At 42.7% G+C, this 20,553-nt stretch overlaps 1 protein-coding gene across 1 annotated transcript; it reads left to right on the forward strand.

Moving 5' to 3' along the window:
- Positions 1 to 3,679: 3,679 nt before the first annotated feature.
- Positions 3,680 to 20,021, forward strand: LOC105702940. Its single transcript, XM_012430913.2, has 6 exons — positions 3,680 to 4,891; positions 12,385 to 12,486; positions 15,250 to 15,387; positions 15,481 to 15,564; positions 17,833 to 17,989; positions 18,579 to 20,021. Exons 1-6 carry the CDS (start codon positions 3,862 to 3,864, stop codon positions 18,772 to 18,774), a joined length of 1,707 nt encoding a protein of 568 aa, XP_012286336.1. The 5' UTR covers positions 3,680 to 3,861; the 3' UTR covers positions 18,775 to 20,021.
- The last annotated feature ends 532 nt before the right edge of the window (positions 20,022 to 20,553 follow it).

The raw sequence follows: 20,553 nt of genomic DNA on the forward strand, positions 1-20,553 counted from the left end.
TTACATGCGCGCGCGAGAAAAACTTAATTCGCATACATAATACGAAATCAATCAACGTAGGTGGCTCCGTTAAATAACTAGTTGCCCTGAAAAAAGGCACTTACACGTAGGCAATCTCGGTGCTTAAAACGTGCACTGTGCAAATATGCAACATGCTCGGTACTCACGTGCAGAATTACGAAAGTGACTGGGCAAGATTCACTGCAGTACGCGAATCGTACACTTTCGTTACGTTGCGAAACACCCTCGGGACCTATGTAAGGTGCCGAGGAAAATTTTCTATTCTGTAAATAAGCACGTGCATAATTGCGGAGGCTCTTTCAAGAATTTCCCGAGTACCTAGGTATGCTCAAATTAATTAGGTGTATTATTTCTTAAGTCGTTTATTCGACAGCGAAGCGCGTTTACTTCGATTCGGAGGCTGCATGGCCGACAGTTGTCGACTAAGAGACTAGGAAAACAATTGTTTTCATCAGCGGTTAATTGCCGAGTGAATCGGACCGTGATAAAGGAGTCCGACCAGGAAACGAAGACGTGGATTTCCGATTTGCAGATTGTCAATTGACACGAGCGAGTACATTTCGGACAAGGAAATCGACTTAGTGCGAATCGGAGTCGCGATGCATTTCGAGGACGCGTTCCCTTTTGCCATTACGAAACTGCGGTTTCGATTTAAACACCTTGTCGGAAGTCATTTGAAATCGGTACGACCGTATAGCGTGTCGATGGAACATTTGACAAAGGATCGAACCAGGAACTCAGTCTATTCGGGAAAATTTCAGGCTTCATTATACACAATTCTCCTCAATTTCTAATCGCGACGCATTTCAAGAACTCGTTTCCTATCGACGTTAAAAAAGTGCAGTTTAGATTTAAGTACGTTCTTCGAAGTCATTTAAAATAGTTTCGATCGAATCGCGGAAACGTTCAATACAAATTGAATCTAGGAATCTAGGATTCGATTTTTCAGCGAGAAAAATTCTTAGATTTTTAAGAAAAATTTTACTTCTTGTTAGCTTTAAATCGCGATGCATTTCGCGGACAATTGTCCTTTCTGAATTGACAAAACTGCGATTCTCGTACGTAGGTCAAGCTCTTGATAAAGAACTGAATCCTGTGTTCAATTTTTCATAAGAGAAGCATTTGATACAAGGTTCTGTTCTCCAGAAAAAATATCTTAGAGATATAGGTGCGGCTCTACTTGTTCTAAAAACAGGGTTAACAAAATTTGTAAGTCGAGTCACGTCGAAAGCGACGCGTCGCTAAAGGCGAAGATGACATTGACATTAATCCGATATCCTAGAAATGATGTAGAAAGGTTCCTTTTGGAGACTTCTAAGGTCAACCGTGCCACGAGTTTCCTATTTCGATTCGGCAGATTCGGTGTCCCCGCGCTTAAATATTCGTGCATCGTAAAGTGCCCAAGGCCGAGATCTAAATTTCTCTCGAGGCGGAAGTAATTGTTTGAATTGGACGTTGAAAGATCCGTTCAAGACTACGCCGACCTCGAGAATAAATTACAACATTACTCTACGATTGGTTGTGCCGAACAAAACAATGTCACTTGGAGGCGATTGGTCTTAGGACGCGATCAACAGTGACCAACAATGACAATTCTTCCCTCGAATGAACCCTCTACTCATTTTCCCAATTCTTTAATTCGAACTCCTAATAAATCGCAAGACGCGCCATTTTAAACACCGTAATCTCGTTTCAAGAGAGAAAAGACAATTCCAGGTACAAGAATGGAAGATCGTTCTTGTAGCTCCACATCAACGGGTGGACGATGAGACTCGTTTCTCTCAAGAGATAGATACAGGAGAACTCTCGGTGCTCGCAACTTCAAGTACGAGTACGCACAACCGTCGTACAAAGGTCAGGAAGTGTGTACCTCTCCCCCGGATGTATTACATACACAAATCGTTTAATGCGTCGTTATACACGCGTCCCTGGTAGCAAACCATCGCCGATTTCACGGCGTCTGTCTCGCACCCCCGCGTTCCCACTGGAACAATGAAACATATTATTACCACCTCAAGTAAGTTTCAACAATCGCGCATCATTTCGTATCCGATCCGCGGTAATAATTCCCGCTTAGCGCGCATCAAGTTCCCTCAAAGTATGTTCACCGTCGTTCCAGCCGACGCCATTTTGGTATCCGTGAAGATGCTCTAAAGAGTTTCTTAGCGACCTTCCTTAGAAATCCGATAGAAATGCATAAACATTGTTATCACTCTGCCACGTATAAGTGCACATAATCCTGGTCCAAAAGCCCTGGTAGATACATAAAGTACATAAGTTCAAATCTTCGAATTAAGATCTCTGATCGTTAGAAACGTCTCTATCGATGTAGCCAACGGTGCATTGAGAAATTTCCACGTTTGTTCGTTGTCTTCTTTTGCACGTTCTCTTCTACCTGGTTTCTTTTGTTGATTTTGTCCGAAACGTCCGTAGGCGAGGAAGGGAATACGGCTCGTCGTTATTTTTCGCGCCCTATCGTTACAATGGTGAGCTCCCGCAAGACTCCGATGCGTTTTACCGCCTCGTTCCGCGTGTAATCAGTTCGCGGCGCATCGTTTCGCAAGTAATTCGTCGGGAGCAATTCCGCTCCCAGCCGCGTCAAGATTATCATGGTTATCGCGGGTTAGCGAGTAAGTGGACGCATCACGAATCGGTCGTTGTAGGTGTTGAGCGGTCGGCTACCAACGAGGACCTCCATTCAAGGGGGCTCGGCATCCGACGCGAACGAGTGTACACCTGAAGTGGACGGAAGTGTACGCGTATGTGCGGTAAAATCGAGGAAGTCGCAAAGCGTGGTTCCAGCGATGGAGAAAACGATCAGCTGGGACAACAGGGACGGGACACCGTATTCGGAAATTTCTATCCACGGTTTAGGTGCGAACTGGCTAGTAGAAAGTCTGGCTGGTCCAGTTGAAACTTCCTTTCGGTTGGTCAACCATTGAGCCCCGAAAGTCAAGTCTAAGAGCAGAGAGATACGTTGTCATTTTTTCTTTTTTTGGCCTTGGGTCTTGTTCCCTTTAAGCCAAAGTTTCGGCACTTCGGATATTTGCTGAAACATTTAACGTGGGTTCTTCGCGAGTATTTGCAAAGACCATTTATCCGACGACATGCGAAGTTCATGACCTCCTCCGTTGTTCAGCAGAGAAATTTCGCCGCAGGAAGCGAACGACGCGGTCTCAAAATGAATGATTTGAGGCCACGTCGCCTCTGCTATATCAGCGTGGTCTCAAAATGGACAATTTGAGGCCACGTTGACCCTACCGTTACCATTGAAATTTCAAAATGGGTGATTCGAGACCACGTTGCCCACTATAGTGCCATGGTCTCCAAATGAACGATTTGAGACGATGCCGCCTCTGCTATATCAGCGTGTTCTGAAAATGGATGATTTCAGGCCACGTGGTCATCGAGGCTTTAAAATGGATACGGAAAGTGATAAGTCGATGAGGAAGGGACACGGGCAGGACTCTTCGTGGTCCGGTCTGCTCCGAGCGAAGTGGCCCGCACCACCTCTGGCCGACTCGGCCGCGGCGGCATGCGGCCCGGGGCCTCCCGTGGGGTCGGGAGGCGGTGGTGGAGGCGATGGTGGAGGCGATGGTGGAGGCGACGGTGGAGGCGGCGGAGGCAGCCGAGCCGCACAGGGACGAAAGCCCGGACACTCGCGGCCGCGGAACGGGCCGAGTGGTCCCGCGAGTTCGAACCAGTAGCATCCAAGTGTCCAAGTGACCGAGACCCGAGGAGAGCGACAGCGAGCACCCGGTCGGTGGGTCAGTAGCGGCCCCAGGTGGAGAGCGGGCGCGGACCAGGTCGGCAGGAGAGGCAGAGCTCCAGTGCGGCGAGATGACGGAGCAGACGGCCACCGCCGTGGCGGTGTCCACCCTGAACAGGACCTCGGGGGATCCCCTGAGGGACTCATCTCTCGCTAGGTCGGAGAAGAAGGCGCCCGAAGGCGACGTCCTTGCGTGGAAGTCCATGACCGTGGGCCAGAAGTGGTCCTTCCTGACGAAGAACATTACGGTCGAGCCGATGGTGGCCTGTTACATAATGCCCAGCGTGCTCGCCTCGTTGGCCACCCAGAACCTGAATCTGGAGAAGGCCTGCAGGGTTAACCTGGCCTACCCCGAGGAGGTCTGCGGAGCACTGACCGCCAGGAATACCACTGGCTTGGAGGCGGAGGAGACCGCGGTGCAGCAGCTGGTCGCCGGAATGCAGACCTGGAAGACTGCCTTGCAGTCAGGTCTGCCGACCATCCTGATCCTCTTCATGGGCGCCTGGAGCGATCGGACCGGCCTAAGGAAACCGTGCATGCTGCTCCCGATCGTCGGGGAGTTTCTCACGAGTATAAGCCTCATCGCCTGCACCTACTGGTTTTACGAGCTGCCCATGGAGGCCGCCGGGGTCTCCGAGGCCCTTTGGCCGGCCCTCACCGGGGGCTGGTTCACCATGTTCATGGCGATCTTCAGCTACATCGGCGACATCACCACCGTCGAGTCCAGGACTCTCAGGATCGGGGCGGTCAACGTCTTCCTGTCCCTGGGGGTACCCATCGGCATGGCTCTGTCCGGGGTGCTGTACCTCAAGATCGGTTTCTACGGCGTCTTCGCCATCTCCACCGTGTGCTACATGCTCAGCTTCATTTACGGCCTGGTGGTTATCAAGGAGCCCCCCAGGCCGCCCAAGGGACCCGCCGACAAAATGGACCAGGTGGACCGGGCCAAGATGTCCTTCTGCGCCTCCACCCTCGACTTCTTCGCCCTCAGGCACATCTCCGAGACGTTCCGCGTGGCCTTTAAAAAGGGGGCCAGGAACCGACAGAAGCGGGTCATCGTGCTCATGATCATCGTCATGGTCGTCATCGGGCCTGTTTACGGTGAGTGCTTCCCAAATTCGCCGATCCTCGTGCAACCAAATCTTCCGAGCCAAATCGTATCTTCCATTTAATCGCGACACGACCCTGGATCGTTCCACGGATTCGCGGATAAATTTATTTTTCAGCGAATCTTCGACAATGGCATGCATTAAACCGCCGAGAACGTGGCGGAGCTGATCAACGGTGCCAGAAAATACGTTATTAATAAATACTTGGCTTGTTTCGATAAAAAAAAAATAAATAGATTTTCGAACCTTCAGAAATTTATCTGCAAATTTATGGATCGACTTAATGTATACTCTATCGGACCTTCCGTAATTCTTGCTGACTTACAAATCTTTATGGCTTAGACGCAAATTTTTACCTTCGCGAGGACTTTCTTCGGGAAGTCGAAATATATTAGAAGTGTCCATTGATCGCGATCGCGGATAGCGGATAAATTTCTTACCGATTACGGTACGCTTAGATGCGCGTGAAATTCAATTTCTATTCAGGCGCCTGGTACCACTTTCGATCGCCGTGCCGTTCCACATTTCTTGGTGAGCCTATGTACCCCTACTAATCAGCCTCATAGATAGTGAAGTTGGGTTACTTTGCTCATGCCTCGGACCGGAGAGGTAACTGCGGAGCGAATCGGTTAAAAAGCAGAGGTAAAAAATATTGCAGCTATTTAGACACGCCACGGGGTAAAACGAACAATTAATGCGGTAGTAGCGGCGTTGTAATTATTTCCGCGTTCAAGGAGAAAATCGAATCATTTCCTCCCATCTATACCTACGTACAGGATTAAATATCACGATTGAATTTCATGGCCACGTATTGCCGAAAACATGTGAAATTACTCTAGAGCGGTTGAGGTCAGTAAAACTTCATAAGAAGTCTATGAAAATCTGTAAAAATCCGTAGAAATCCGAAAAAAAAAGAAATGCGTAAAAAGATCTATAAGATTCTGTAAGAATCCGTAAAAGAAATGGGCAGCGCTTTTGGACCTGTAACGGGTACATAACTTCTCCTTCCCCCCCAAGAGGGGACCGCATCGCGTATCCCGTAAAAATGCATTAGTCGGGTGTTATCTCGAAAGATTACCGCGGTTTTTACATAACGAGATATCGTAAAGATCGGACGGCAGGACGGCCGGCCTCTTAAAGGGCAACTTTTTTAACGGTCCTGCTCTTCCCACACGTCAGGGAAGCCTCGGATGTTGAGTGTAACGGTGAATTGGGAATGAAGAAAAATAGCCCGCCGATTACAGTGCGCCCCGTGTAACGGTTGATATATACGGAAATTACACGTTATCGAGCCCCACGTGTGCGCCTACTGCCAATATTTATGAACCTCGTCTTCTCGGCGGGCGTACGCCGGAGAAAGTGACCGCCGTCTCGGGCGAGCGCAAGTGCGCTAACTGGAATATGGAAAAATATGCAAATCTAGGAATCATTACACCTCCACGCGGATAACCAGATTACTTTACCTCCGGCGGCCCTACTTTAAGGTGGAGTGAAACCCCCTTCAAATCGGTCGATTCGAATACAACACTTTTTTTTAAGGGTATTAGACCAAACTGTCCGAAACTTTGACACGTCACTCCTGATCATCTAAGAATTGTCCTGACACATTCAAAATTTTGATTTTTTTACAAAATTTTTTAACTCGGCCCAGGCCAGAACCAAAATGGCGTCGAGCTCTCTCATATTTCGATCGATATACAATTATCGAAGGCTCTGATATGAGAATCGAAAGGGTCAGGACAATTTTACGACAATTTAGAACACCCTGGTAGTCGATAAACTCGCATTTGAACGGGATAAAGGCAAAAAAAGTGTTTTATGCGCTTCTACGCTAAAACGATGGGAATACGAGGTCTCGGAGTGAAAATTTAATTGACCTGAAAATCACAGATGGCGCAGGGGGTCCATCTGCAGTGAATTAGGCCCCCAGAAAGCACGAATCCAGAGGATTTCTGGAGTTTTACTTCGATTTCTTTATAATTATTGTACGAAAACGACAGGTGGAGTATGCCATTTGGTACAAGACCCAATATAATTCGATGCAGCTGTCAATATAAAAACAAACGTCGGCAACGTAGGCATTTAGAAAAATCTTCTTTATAGACGTTGATCAACTTCCTCGACGTGTTTCACTTCACCTTAACGTGTGCGAGCATGACGAGGGGTGTCGAGATATGTCGACCGAAAGACCCTCGGTTTTTTCGTATTTTTTGAAACCGATAGTTGCCCAGACAAGGAACTCTTGTTTCTTCCGTTTTGAGGATAAAAGATGTTGTTAGAGAATTCGATACATTTTTAGCGATGAGATTCGCCGAGACGTTCGTGTCTTTTTAAGGAGCGCGCGGCTAATGTAAGTCACTCCCGTGTTAAGCGAAAACCTCGTTGTTCCACTTTCTACAGCTTAAGTTAAACGCGCTTTTTTGTCCAAACTGACGACGCTAGGAAAATGCGACCTGTACAAAAGTTAGTGGGCATGGTACCTGGAGTAATTTTCGTTTAAGACATTTTCGCGGGTAAAAAGTGCAACCGCATATATTTCGCGTGCGGTTGCGAACGGGAGAACTTTTTTCGCGCTGAGTTAACCGCGAATCATCGTCCCGCACTTGAAAAATTCGGTAGAACTGGAAAGCGTATAGTATCGATGTAATAAAAAACAAAAAAAAATAGTACATTACGTATCGTTCGTAAATACCGATACTTGTACTTGACTCTTGATGCGGGGATACGTTGCATTTTCGCGTGCAAGTGCAGGTGAGGAGATTTTTGTCATAGTGCATCGGGCGAGAGAATTTTCTGTTCGACACCAGGATGTTTATTTTGCATAGGAAAAATTGAATTGTAGAAATGAAAGACGTCCGGTATCGATGTAATAAAAAAGAAAAAGCAAAATATAGTGTATTACGTATCGTCCGTAAATGCTAACGCTTGTACTTGACTCTTGACGCAGAGATTCTCTGCAACTACGTTAACTTGGTTGCCTCTGCGGACGTGCGAAATCACCGTTATTTTCTTTTTAAAGGCTTGCACACATACAAGAACACGGCCTAGATACGAGGGAGAGAGACGCGTGTGTCTGGAAACGAACGTGAAAATCGTACTCGAGTTTATCCACCACAGAATCCCTGTAATTTACGTAGCGCAGAAATGAGGGCCATGCGACCTTCTGGAAGGAACGGCACTTTACCTCACTTTGGTATAAGACCTTAAGCCGCGTTACTTCCGGGCAAGTGAGGTGCACATGAGGCTTCCATACATCTCATAGCCGTCAGACTCGTTTGCGCGAGTTTGCCGGAAGTTTATTAAGGAGTTTACTACGAGGTTTACTGCCAGGTTCATTAAAACGTTACGATAGATAATTTAACAAATGGCGTAGGAGATAGTTGTTAAATAGGATAGCTTCAACGCCTCTTATTTTTTATCACTCGAAGAGCACGTACGTGTGCACTACTCGGTGAGGAAATTTTCGCAAGAATGGTATAAATATATGCCGACAAAGATTGCTAAAATTTGCTACAAAAAACAAGCCCGCGGAATGCAGCTTATTGGCAGTAAATATGTTTCCACTTAACCGCCAGACTGTCATAACAGATCGCTGTGGAGAATATTTCATGTTGTCAGAGTACTTTTGAAAGGGGAAACTTTTTCAAAAGCCTAAAAGCAGAATTGCAGGACGTAGCTGCAATGATCGTCGGGATAGATGTCATATCGGTGGCATCTGACAATTATTATGCAATTATGACATGCGAGGAAGTGATCATTATTATTTCCGAGGTAAACGGCGTTACGTAATTCGATTGCACTTGACGCAGTTGAACGAACCGAGGCGGCAAGAAACTGGTACGTGGCTTTACGGGAACCTCATGGGTGGAGGTAACTTAAATGGGGCAAAAAGTCGTTTTCCACCCAAGGAAGTAATGTGCAAATTTGTGGGACGACACGTGGAAGGTCGTGACAGGAAGTTGATACGTCATGATAAAGAAGCGTGACACCGGTGATGATTAAGGATGCAATTTGGTGGCGATCCTGCAAATTATACGGAAGAAGCTTTAACTACACCGAAGATAAGACAATCCAATAGACGTAATAAATGGAACTTCGCGGATTCTCGGCACTGACCAATAATTAAAAAAGTGGATACCTCACTTATTTACCAAATTAGATGATTTCATGAATTATATCATTTCCTCACCAGATAACAAAACTCGCGTTTTGAGAAATACTTTCCGATGGAGTATAACACTTTTAGATTTCTCACGGATGGAAACGTAAAACCGGAATGTTATCAACGATATGCTTGTAGCTTGTAAGGGAAGTGATTTTTGATTTAATTCCTTATTTACAATCTTAAACTTTATCCTTCGGATAAATTTATTCCGCCGTTAGGCGGATGCTGTGTTTAGGTGGTTCTCGTAATTGCATGTTAATGGTAACACCTAAGCTGGAGAGATAAGGAAGGTCAGTAAAGCGTTTACTGAAACAGAATAGTTCTTCTATTCGTATTTGCCACGTGCACTAACTACTGCGTTACGTTTCAGTCCATTGTTAATCTATAGATGTATCTGCTGTGTGCCGTTTAAAAGCTGATGAGTATTGCAGATAGCAAATGAATCTGCATGACTCGTTGGTTGCTTCCTGTTTATTAGAAATGATTGGCAATGTTAGGCAATCCTGCTGTGCACGGTTTTTTGTTATTCTAATTACCGTTTAGAATTCTGCCGTAACTCGTGTCGCCATTGACGACATTTACATCTTCGTGTAATGAATTCGAAAGTGCAAGAACTTCCAACTTCTGACAAAGACCGAATTATTTTCAATCTGTCATTTACAGTATTTTCTGAGTGCAACTTTTAAAATTATAACTTACTGCTTCCTGTTAATTAAAAACGATCGTTAGGCAGTTCCTGTTCACGGTTTTTTGTTTAAATTGTTCTTTTGAACTCTACTATAATTTATGTCGACGTTGGTTGTATTTATGTTTCCGTCTAATGCATTTAAATGTATAAGAGTATACAAATATCGATAGACATTACATTATTTTAGAACCATGCTACGTACAATAGTTTTCTAGGATACTCTTGTAAAAATTGTCATTAGTTGCTTCCTGTTTATCAAAATGGAGGTACCTTGAGCAATCCAATTGAGCATGTCTTCTTTTAGTTTAACTGTCATTTAAGACTTCTTATAATTCGTGTCGGAACTGATTAAGAAACTTGGTAGAGTTTCGCGCCAAATATATGTATATATATATATATAGAGGCGCGAAACTTTTTGTATTTATATCTTCATTTAATGGATTCGAAAGATCAAGAACGTACGGGTACTGGTAGAGACCGAATTGTTTTTGAATTTTGTTATTCACAATGTTCTTGAGGGTGGATTTTTCAAAATCATAGTACATGTCTACGATCGCAGGTTGGTCATGCTCCATAAATAAAATTTGTAACGGCAGAAGATCCCCAGATTCGTGTCAAGGTCAAAACGTTTTCGTCATGTTTTCCAATTGAGCCAATTTGAAGATAAGGTCCTTAGCCTTATCCCCGTAGTCTGCGTTCGCCACAGTGAATACAGCTGATACATAACTTTGTCTAGTCACGAGATTTATCCCGACATGTTCCCATAGAAAAGACAGGTTAAAATTCGACATACCTACGAAGAGTCGCCTTAGCTCGGGAAAATAGATAAAAAGATACATTTCAACGACTCGCGTAACTTCAAGTTCCGAGAGGAGCTTCGAAGTAAAAATGTCATAAGAACAAAGCATAATTTACTAAAGACCGTGCTCGAAGTAAGTGATTAAACGGAGCCATTGATAAACGAACGTATTGTGCAACACGATTCCTTTACGTAATGCAGGATAATGACAGGTGAAAACTGCGTGCAATTCTGAACAAAAGTGCCTCTACATGCATTACTCTGAAATACGGAATATTTATATTCATTTCCAATTATCGCCAGCTTCGCATCTCGGCAACGTGCCTTAAGAAAATTCCAGACAATTGCATATTAATAACCCAACAATTGCAGTACCGGCGAGATAGCTGATGTTCTCGGGAAATCAAGAAACGCGGTAGCGTTCCGAGCCAAATACATTAGTGCGAGAGATTCGTAGGGTCGAGTGATATTTATTACAATTTACCTGAGAAAGTAGGATATTTCCAAAGCGAAGTGGAAATCCTTCTACGAATTTAATTCAATTAGGAGAGGTACGGAGAAGCATGCAATAAACTGTAATGTGACGTTACGTAAGTTCTGAGAAACTTGACCGAGGAGAACTTTAGAGGAGTGAAGTAAAATAGCGGCTACCCTCATTATCCGATGCACAAAGTCTGGAAATTGAAATGTTAGAGGAAATCATCGATGACTATCCGACCATGGTATCCATACCGATGTGGACTTACTTTGAAATAATAAAGCAGATTCCACTTTCTTCGGCGGATGACTCGCTTGAACGGCACAAATCTATTGCGGAGGTCTTATGAAAGTCTTACGGATGTCCAAATGTCCTAATTGTAGTCTATGGACATCCTGTGAATGGTGCGTGTTTTACGGGCAATCTCGCCGATCCGTGGACGAATGGCCCGAGAGAACCCAGAGGTTTCCCACGAATACCGCTGACCGACTATTGCGATCATGTAACTTCCGTATTTCGCTGCAATTGAAATCAGCTCCTTGCACGTTGGGCTGATCCTTACAGAACAAAAGTTCGCTAGACAATATTTTAATTTACCATTAACAATGAAACTTAATCGAACCACCTTTTTACCTCTAAAGACTAACAAAGTTTACGGATTTGTTAAATTAAAATCATGCTTTTGAAATTATTTTGGGGTAAACCATACGTGTAATTCGTCCTCTCTCATAACTTTGTTGGGCTTCATGCTTGACGATATTATTATCAAAGAGATGTCACTGGAGCTTACATCGAGTGGAAATTGTAATTAAATTGTGTTTCGTGAATGCAGATTGTTAGTGGATGTTGGTGCACTTGGATGTTTGGTTTTTTCAGTCTGATCATCGCCTAGTTATGTCACTGCATTATTCGTACGATTCACCAACCATGGTGTAATGATTCAGCAGAACGTCACACAAGCACTTATCTCCAATTCACACTAGATACTTTGTAACTATTTCTGTCGCGGAAATAATTCACTTTCCTAGGGCAAGATCTCGTTATCTGACGTCTGGTCATTTTGCAATTGCTCGCGAGGTCTTAAATAAAATCAGACAAATTAATGACTCATTAACCGTGACGGGCATTATCGTTTCAGTAGTATTTCATGACTCCGCATACACGGTTATATCCCCTTGTACCCGTCGAATTTACATATCCTGAGTAGACAGCAATCAATTTTGAAGAATCTCTGTCTTCGTAAAGAAATGGATAATCTCTACAAAGAAACGATACATAAATGACTTATGAATTACGAATTTCTGCCTTTATGAAGAATCGGCGGATAAATGGTATTACGAATTTCATTATTCCAGGCGAGATGGCAGTGATGTATCTGTTCGTGAGGTACCGGTTCAATTGGAACGAAGTGAAGTTCAGCATGTACTCTACCTACAGCATGGTGACTAATCTAATCGGTAAGTACCGTAAAATAAAGGTCAGATTTCTAAAATCATAGACCCTGTCGAAATAAGACCTTAACGAAACAGTCGATACTCGCTAAACTTCAATGACACTCCTCCACTCATTATTTATCCGCGTTATTTACCGTGACAAAGAAGACCAAGTCAAACCTTCTAGACAACAGCTGATCGGGTACACATTTGATATAACCTTTAACATACTTTCTAAAGGTCCCCGGGCACTCCGTGATTTATGTTTTAACATTGAATCGTGATTGATAAGCCTATAAATAATTACGGGAACACGATGCGCGTCTTGTGACGAGATCTCGGATTATTTTCATGCCTGCAGCCCTGAGTTGCTCTTTTAAAAAGGCACGAAGAGAACGGCAAGAGTGATGGCCCGTTATTTCCTTGAGATCAGGGATCGCTTCACGTTGCAAAAGTCACGGACTTTACGTCCTTCCTCTTTAATTAGCATAATCTCATCACGTCCGAGCATAATATTATGGACTACTTGACCCTAATTACTCACTTCCCAGATGAGTTTGTCGAATGTTAAATGGACGGTGCAGGTCGGATCTTGGGACGAGACGTTCTAACGTTTTCGAGAGTCTCCGTATGATCGATTGATCGATGGGATTCGATATCCCGTTTCGGATTATTGGTCAAGCATTGCTAATTACATTTCCTCGAGTACTGAAAGTCAAACGTGCCGGAGTAATTTGTTCACTTCCATGAGAGAGCTGTCCATAAACAACGTATAATTACAATATATTAAAAAAAAATAAAATAAAATAAAAGAAAGTCGGCAGGAATAATAATTACGTGCTCGGAATGTTAAAGACTACGGAGATCGAAAATACGATCAAAGGAGGCTAGACAAATCCGATGGCGCCGTCGAGTAGAAAGTGGAAACCTCGACCGTGTCTGGCCGTGTTTTATTTACTTACTTTTCACGGATCTCGACATTCATAATCGGTTGTCTTTCACTCCCACCTGACAACGTCGGCACAAACACTTTTTACTAATAGACGACTATCTGGATCCGGAATTATTTGCGAACGAAGCCGCCAGTCCTGCTCGCGCTATCCGATTCGTTCAGAAAAGTGTAAAACTGGATGAATAAAACATGACCCCCCAAAACTGCAATTTCTACCTTCCCATCAGTTGTATTCTAAGGTCAACCGCTCTTTTGTCAAATCTATAAATATTCACGTTTTAACATATAAAAACGCGTTAATTTTATCGATGGGACCATTTTACAATTATTTTACGACTTATATAAAAGCAGACTCATTAAACCCTGTCATCGATCATTCGCGTCGATTAGCGAGCGAGCTGTCTACGTGAAGGAACACTGATAAACCATAATATAACATTATATAACGAATTTAAGTGTCTAGGAATGATACAAAACACGTGGATCTTGTATCCTCTCCGATCATCGCTAATAAATGAAACCTTTTTTCTTCCGTTGAAAGTTTTCCATCGGCTTCGAAGGCCGTCATTAAGGATACTTCCGTCACTTCGTGAATTTCTACTATTCCAATGTCGATTCCTGTTTTTTTTTTCTCTCTCTCTCATTAGCAACATTCTCCTCTGTGGTTGCAGATTGCATAGGATCCTCTTACGGGTGGCGTTGCTAAGCGGATTCGCACGAATGTCGTACCGTATAGGAAACATTGCGCGAAGCTATCGATTGGGTTTATTAAACTTTGGCTTCTTCGCATTCCCGTGACAATTGTACAGGAAATTCAATGCATATCGCCTCTGGCGAGGGAAGTTCTCACGAAGAATGCGAGAGATTGGGTGGCCACTCGAAAACCCAACACGATTTATTGCACTTAATTGAAATGATTAAAATGCAATCAACCCCCTCCCTGCTGCGTCATCTATAAATGACATCTGTGAACATATTTTTTTTTTAACAAATATTCAGACAGTTTAATTAATTTTTATTAAAACTGTTGGACACTTCTTCGACGAGACTACTTTGCGCTCGGTGTTCAAGATTTTTTGAAGCCGTCGCTCTGTTTCACTTAGACACGGGTTTAAGGTAAAGTGAAACCCCCTTCAAATCAGTCGATTCGAATACAACACTTTTTTTTAAGGGTATTAGACCAAACTGTCCGAAACTTTGACACATTACTCCTGATCATCTAAGAATTGTCCTGACAAATTCAAAATTTGGATTTTTTAAACAAACTTTTTAACTCAGCTCAGACCAGAACAAAAATGGCGTCGAGCTCTCATATTTTGATCAATATACAATTATCGAAGGCTCTGATATGAGAATCGAAAGGGTCAGGACAATTTTACGACAATTTAGAACACCCTGGTAGTCGATAAACTCGCATTTGAACGGGATAAAGGCAAAAGAAGTGTTTTATGCGATTCTACGCTAAAACGATGGGAATACGAGGTCTCGGAGTGAAAATTTAATTGACCTGAAAATCACAGATGGCGCAGGGGGTCCCTCTGCAGTCAATTAGGCCCTCAGAAAGCACGAATCCAGAGGATTTCTGGAGTTTTACTTCGATTTCTTTATAATTATTGTACGAAAACGACAGGTGGAGTATGCCATTTGGTACAATACCCAATATAATTCGATACAGCTGTCAATATAAAAACGAACGTCGTCAACGTAGGCATTTAGAAAAATCTTCTTTATCGATGTTGATCAAGTTCCTCGATGTGTTTCACTTCACCTTAAGTTAAGCAACCGTAAAAAAGATGGATCATCTTTCTACAGAATTCACTGTTTACCGCCAACAGGGACTACAGTGTCTGTGGGAGTGTTCAGCCACATTTTGAAGATCGACGATGCCCTGGTAGGCCTAATGAGTTGCACGAGCAGGATTCTCGCAAGTTTCGTCTACGCTTTCGCTACCACCGACTGGATGATTTACGTGGGTACGTTCTTTACATTGTGCACAATGTAAAATTGCATTACCGGTGTTCTGCAACATCCGTGGGTAAAATCCATATTTTTGTTTAACGAAACAGCACCCCTAATTGAGATCGTGAACGGAACGTCTTTCATCGCCATGCGTTCCATAGCTTCTAAGCTGGTCCCAACGGATGAACTCGGTGAGTAGAAAATTTGAAATTAATGCTTAATCAATGCCTTAGTCCATCCGAATAAATATGCAAGAAATATGAGCCTTCATTCCGCGTCAAATCCTTTACCGTGACATTTTGAACCGACGTGACAACATTTAATTAAAAAGAAATTAAAGACCCTGTACATGCCGCTGCACCGAGACGAACGTTTCCTCAGAGTCTCTAATGCATCCTATTTCCACGTAACTTGTAACCCAAGAAATGGCTGGTTATTTTAAATTAACTCACTTGACGGAAAAGCTAGTCAGAATGGGTTAATGAACGCTTAGGATTGATTAATTCCATCAAGTTTAATTCATTTGAACGCCGTACAGGCTCGGAGGTCACTTTGAACGATGCCTGATTGAATCAGTTTTACGCCGTCTCAGAAATGATACAATTAGCGATGTCACGGGCTAAAAGTGCGCCTTGATGGTCGTCTAAGAAGGCAAACTGGCCATTAAAGTCAATTAGAATCGAGGTGTGCGCCGAAATCATGTTCCAGGTTAGACGGTGCGATGCGTAATCGACATTTTACCCAGTCGACGTGTCGCACTTAACTATAAATTGGAGCCGTGGCGCTTCCATTGATCCGAGGATCCGTCGCATCTATTGAACCGCCATTGAGCATTGTTATCCGTGAATCCTTTTGATAAGAGACAGTGGAATTGCGATGCTCGTTACGCGCGATGATCTCACGGTCAGGTTCACGTAATTCGAATATTCCCGACAATAGAGTGCGATTAATGGCCGAACGGAAGTGGCGATACGCAGACGTAACGTTTCTGCAGGAAAGCCAATGAAATTTAGACGATTTGGTCAAAATACGTCCGCTTATTCGGAAACATGTATACGTGGTGTCTCGTAACTCGAAGAGGGAGAAACGAGACTCGCGGAAGATATTTCAACGCAGACATTAATGCTCGAGGGATTGCAACACACTTGTGTTTACCTTAAACCGATAATTTGGAATGTCATTCGTGTATTACGTCTAATGACAAAACGACAGAAAATTCCTTGGCACAATAATACTCCCTTCCCACTTTCTCTCACCGCACGAAGGACATTATCGTTAGCTGAAACGGATGACCAAGGGAACGCCAGAAATTGCAATGTTCTTTCTAGATATTTTTTGCTCATTTTGATCAGAGGTTATATTACACATATATAATATTTATCAGGAGAATTATACTTTTAATAACGATCGCCGAACAGCGCGAAAAATCTTGTACGCCTCTTTTGGTTCCCCAACAAATGTTCTTAACAAGGAATACGAAAAACTCATCATATCGTTACTTAATTGTTCATTGTATGGAATTGATAGGGATTTTCCTATGGTAAAGTTTAGGATTAAGGAGAGCACAAATGCTCCCTGTGAATTCTTCATTATAGAAAATTTTTTCATACGTAACCGTACAAAAATTATTTCTACGAGATACCAGGAATAATAAGCGGCGATTTTAATATCTACTTCGCCACGCACAGTTAGTGACCTCTTAGACAACAAATTCATATTAAATAACTAACGATAAGGTATACGCAAATTGTGAAATGGACATTAACCATAAATAATCAACTTTTCACTTTCCAAAACGAGTTCTTCTCGTAACATGTGAACTTTTACCTGCAGAATCTTGTCGCATGAAGTTTCACATTAATGACAATTTAAAGTACACTGTTATTGACATTTACGATTACGTCCTTAAAAATGATGGGTCACATAATCTCGGTATCTTTATACGTTTTCACATGTTTTCTATCGTATTCCAAAAAAGACGCGGTGGCACCCCCTTTGGTTGCCGACGTTGACGAATACGAGATTACGTATGTGTGCGTAGCAACGCAAGATGGCCGCTGCAATCCCTTCTCCTTACGACTCGAGTTTCAGACCCCTCGTCTAAATTGTCACTTTAGGCTCCATCCGTTTCTTCATTGATCCATGGGAAAACTCGAAACGTCATGTCGCTTATTGACTAGTCTTACGATACATATAGTGGGGTGGATCGAAGGAAGCAAAATGAAGCGACATTTATGCCCAGAGAAAGTTCTAATTTCTAACGAGCTAATTTATTAGCGTGGCATGAAGGTAGCTGCATAATAAATCGTATCTCACGGCAGCTCATGCCGAGTTATATACCGCGATGTTGTACCCACACTTCAACCGGTTATTATATCATAACGAGCTAAAGGTGGGATTAATGAAGCACGTCCCAGCCGTGCAGAAGTCAGTTTTCAAACGATTTCTTTTAACCGCAGGTAAGGTCAACTCCTTGTTTGGCGTTTGCGAGTCTCTGATGCCGCTCGTCTACGGACCAATGTACAGTTCCGTCTATGGAGCAACAATGAATACGTTACCAGGGACCTTTTTCCTTGTTGGCGGGTGCCTTACTATTCCCGCAGTGATCTCATTCTTGTAAGTTCTACTTTACAATAATCCATGATATTTTTAACACAAAGCGAAACCCTATTTTATTCGGGTTAAAAGTTATCTCCTCGTCCAAAAGCGATACATTAAATTAATAGAATTACCTAAATGAGCACGCAAGTGAAAGATGCGCCATTTAAAAACATTGTACGTTAATTTCAATAATCGTATCAAATGTCTAATTTTTTTTATAAATCTGTCTAAAGAGCGTATGATATTTGCGAATATTTCTGATAACGGTCTTTCATGTTTAAGAACGAGGAAACAACGGATGATCGGGAAATTTGTATTGCAATCTTTTTTAAAAATTCAATTACTTATTTGACTTAGTTATTTCTGAAATTTAATATGGCATGGATATCTGTGTTCCAATACAACGGCAAGGATAGTCGTGATGGGTGATAACGTATCAGTAAGCGCGAAGTACGCGTGTTAGTTCTGAATACTTTTGATAACATTGCAATAATTTGAGTGACTAGGCCTCATAAAGGCGTATCGTCACGTTAATAACCTCGTTACCATGAAAACAACAATGTACAATGTATCGGGGATTTAACTCGTGCATTATTTTATCTAGGTGGTTATATACGGAGCACAGGAGGGACCGCGCATTGGAAGAACGAGAAATGAGAGAAAAGAGTGGCCTAGAAAAGCTCGAAGACGGCCGGAAGAAATCATTGACAATGACAGGAGTGCCCAGCCGAGAAGAGAAGAAAGAGACCCGGACTGCCAATGGTTTTGAAAATTCCGCCTTCGAGTCGGAACGGTTTTGAGATGCAATTAGCGCGAATACGTGAAGGTGTATCTTTCAGAAGACTAAACAGGTGCAGCTGCGTGTAAATTCCCGAGATGGAGACACGCGTTCCTTGCCTGAGATTGGAGAAATATTAAGATAATAAACGGGTAGACGTTTAAGTGTATAAATAAATAAATAAATAGTGCGAAGGGAGGGAGGTAATTGAGATCGAACATTTGCACAGTTCAGGGGAAAAAGAAGGGGATTTAATTTGCGGATGAGCGACCGATGGGTTACATGTTAAGTTGTACATAATTTTGTTCATAAGTTAAGCGATGAACAGATTCACCGGCGTAGTCAAAGACTTGATGCGAATTTTACGATTATGTATTCACCCTTTGTAGGAATTACTGAAAATTTAGCATCATAACCGATATTCGCAAAATGTCTGCCAGTAATCTAAGTACATTTCAATGTCGTAAACGCATTCCTTATCGGAACATTTTGCGGATGATGTGCACTATGCGAACCGTAGTATTGAATAAATGGCGACGTAAAAAGATTTGCAACTCATTCCGAAGGAGACTAAAGTTGACTAAATACGTTCATGAAATGCTCCGAATTTAAATCACGTATTTCTGTAAGCTTATGTATAAGCTTGGTACATGAAAATATTGCATTACTTGATTATTAATTATAATAATCATCGGGCTGCTTTATGAATCTCAGGAATAGAATGAATTCGTAATGATACCGTTATCACGTTATATGCAACTTTGCCAAGGAGGTGTACATTGTATGCTGTGTATTATAAAGAATTACCATATTTCTTGTATACCGAGAGCTACAATTTGAAGGACCAAGCCTTAGGTATACGTTTTGTATAAAATTCTGTACTTAAGTAAATTATTTTTGCAGTAATGGTTATCGATCCAGGGTATCTGGTTAATCTATACAGTATTAGAGATTACAATTGTGCTTACAAATACTTTACGAAGTAGAGTAATAATTGCAGAGGATTTACGGTCATTGATAGAGGGTAGAGTATTACGTCAATCTATATTTGATATTTATTAATTCATTCATTGCTGATTCTATTCCGAAAATGTAAAGATTAAAATCTTCTCTCAACTTTAATATATTTGGAAAGAGCGCAAAAATCTGTTATCGCTTGTAATCCCATTGTCAAAGAATAGAACGGAAACGTAATAATTTATTAAATTACTAAATGTTGCGTATCTCACATGACTTATACCGATGTTAATTAAATAATGATTTACGAAATTGTTCTGTTTTAATATGCCTATAGATGTATAGAAACTTCTGACTGGAATTCATTATTGTAAACTTTCACTGCAAATTGATAGCAGAGATGAGTTGGGAGATTGCTCACGGGCAGGGTCGCGCGATCGCATCGTGTGCTGCCCTCTGGTTTTGTACGATAGCTTTCACCGTTTTTTGCCCCCAAGGGCGGCGCAACGAATTTCTGGTAGGGGCTCGCGCACTCGCGATGGCTGTGCCATCTACCAGTTGCCGTTGGCGGCTCACGTATTCGTGATGGTAATACCATGCGGCAGTTGGTGGTGGTGGCTTACCATTATGGCAATTGCCCAACTCATCTCTGCCAAATCAGAGATGAGTTGAGAGATTCACGGGAAGGATCGAGCGAACGCGTCCTGTACCACCTCCGGTGGAGGATGCAGACGGCTAATGCAATTGCCACCTGTTACAACTCTGGGCAGCCGGAGAACCGACTGAAAAAGTGAAGAACTCCTCACAAAAACTCCAAAACCCTGTATCTCCTCCGAAAAAATCG

This window comes from Orussus abietinus, unplaced genomic scaffold, assembly GCF_000612105.2.
Source record: "Orussus abietinus isolate OABI.00-Male unplaced genomic scaffold, Oabi_2.0 scaffold287, whole genome shotgun sequence".
Lineage (NCBI taxonomy): Eukaryota > Metazoa > Arthropoda > Insecta > Hymenoptera > Orussidae > Orussus > Orussus abietinus.

Coding starts and splice junctions, on each gene's coding strand:
- LOC105702940 (XM_012430913.2), top strand. CDS start 3,862: ATGACGGAGCAGACGGCCACCGCCGTGGCGGTGTCCACCCTGAACAGG. Junction 12,487..15,249: donor CATGGTGACTAATCTAATCG/GTAAGTACCGTA, acceptor TACCGCCAACAG/GGACTACAGTGTCTGTGGGA. Junction 15,565..17,832: donor GGTCCCAACGGATGAACTCG/GTGAGTAGAAAA, acceptor TTTTAACCGCAG/GTAAGGTCAACTCCTTGTTT.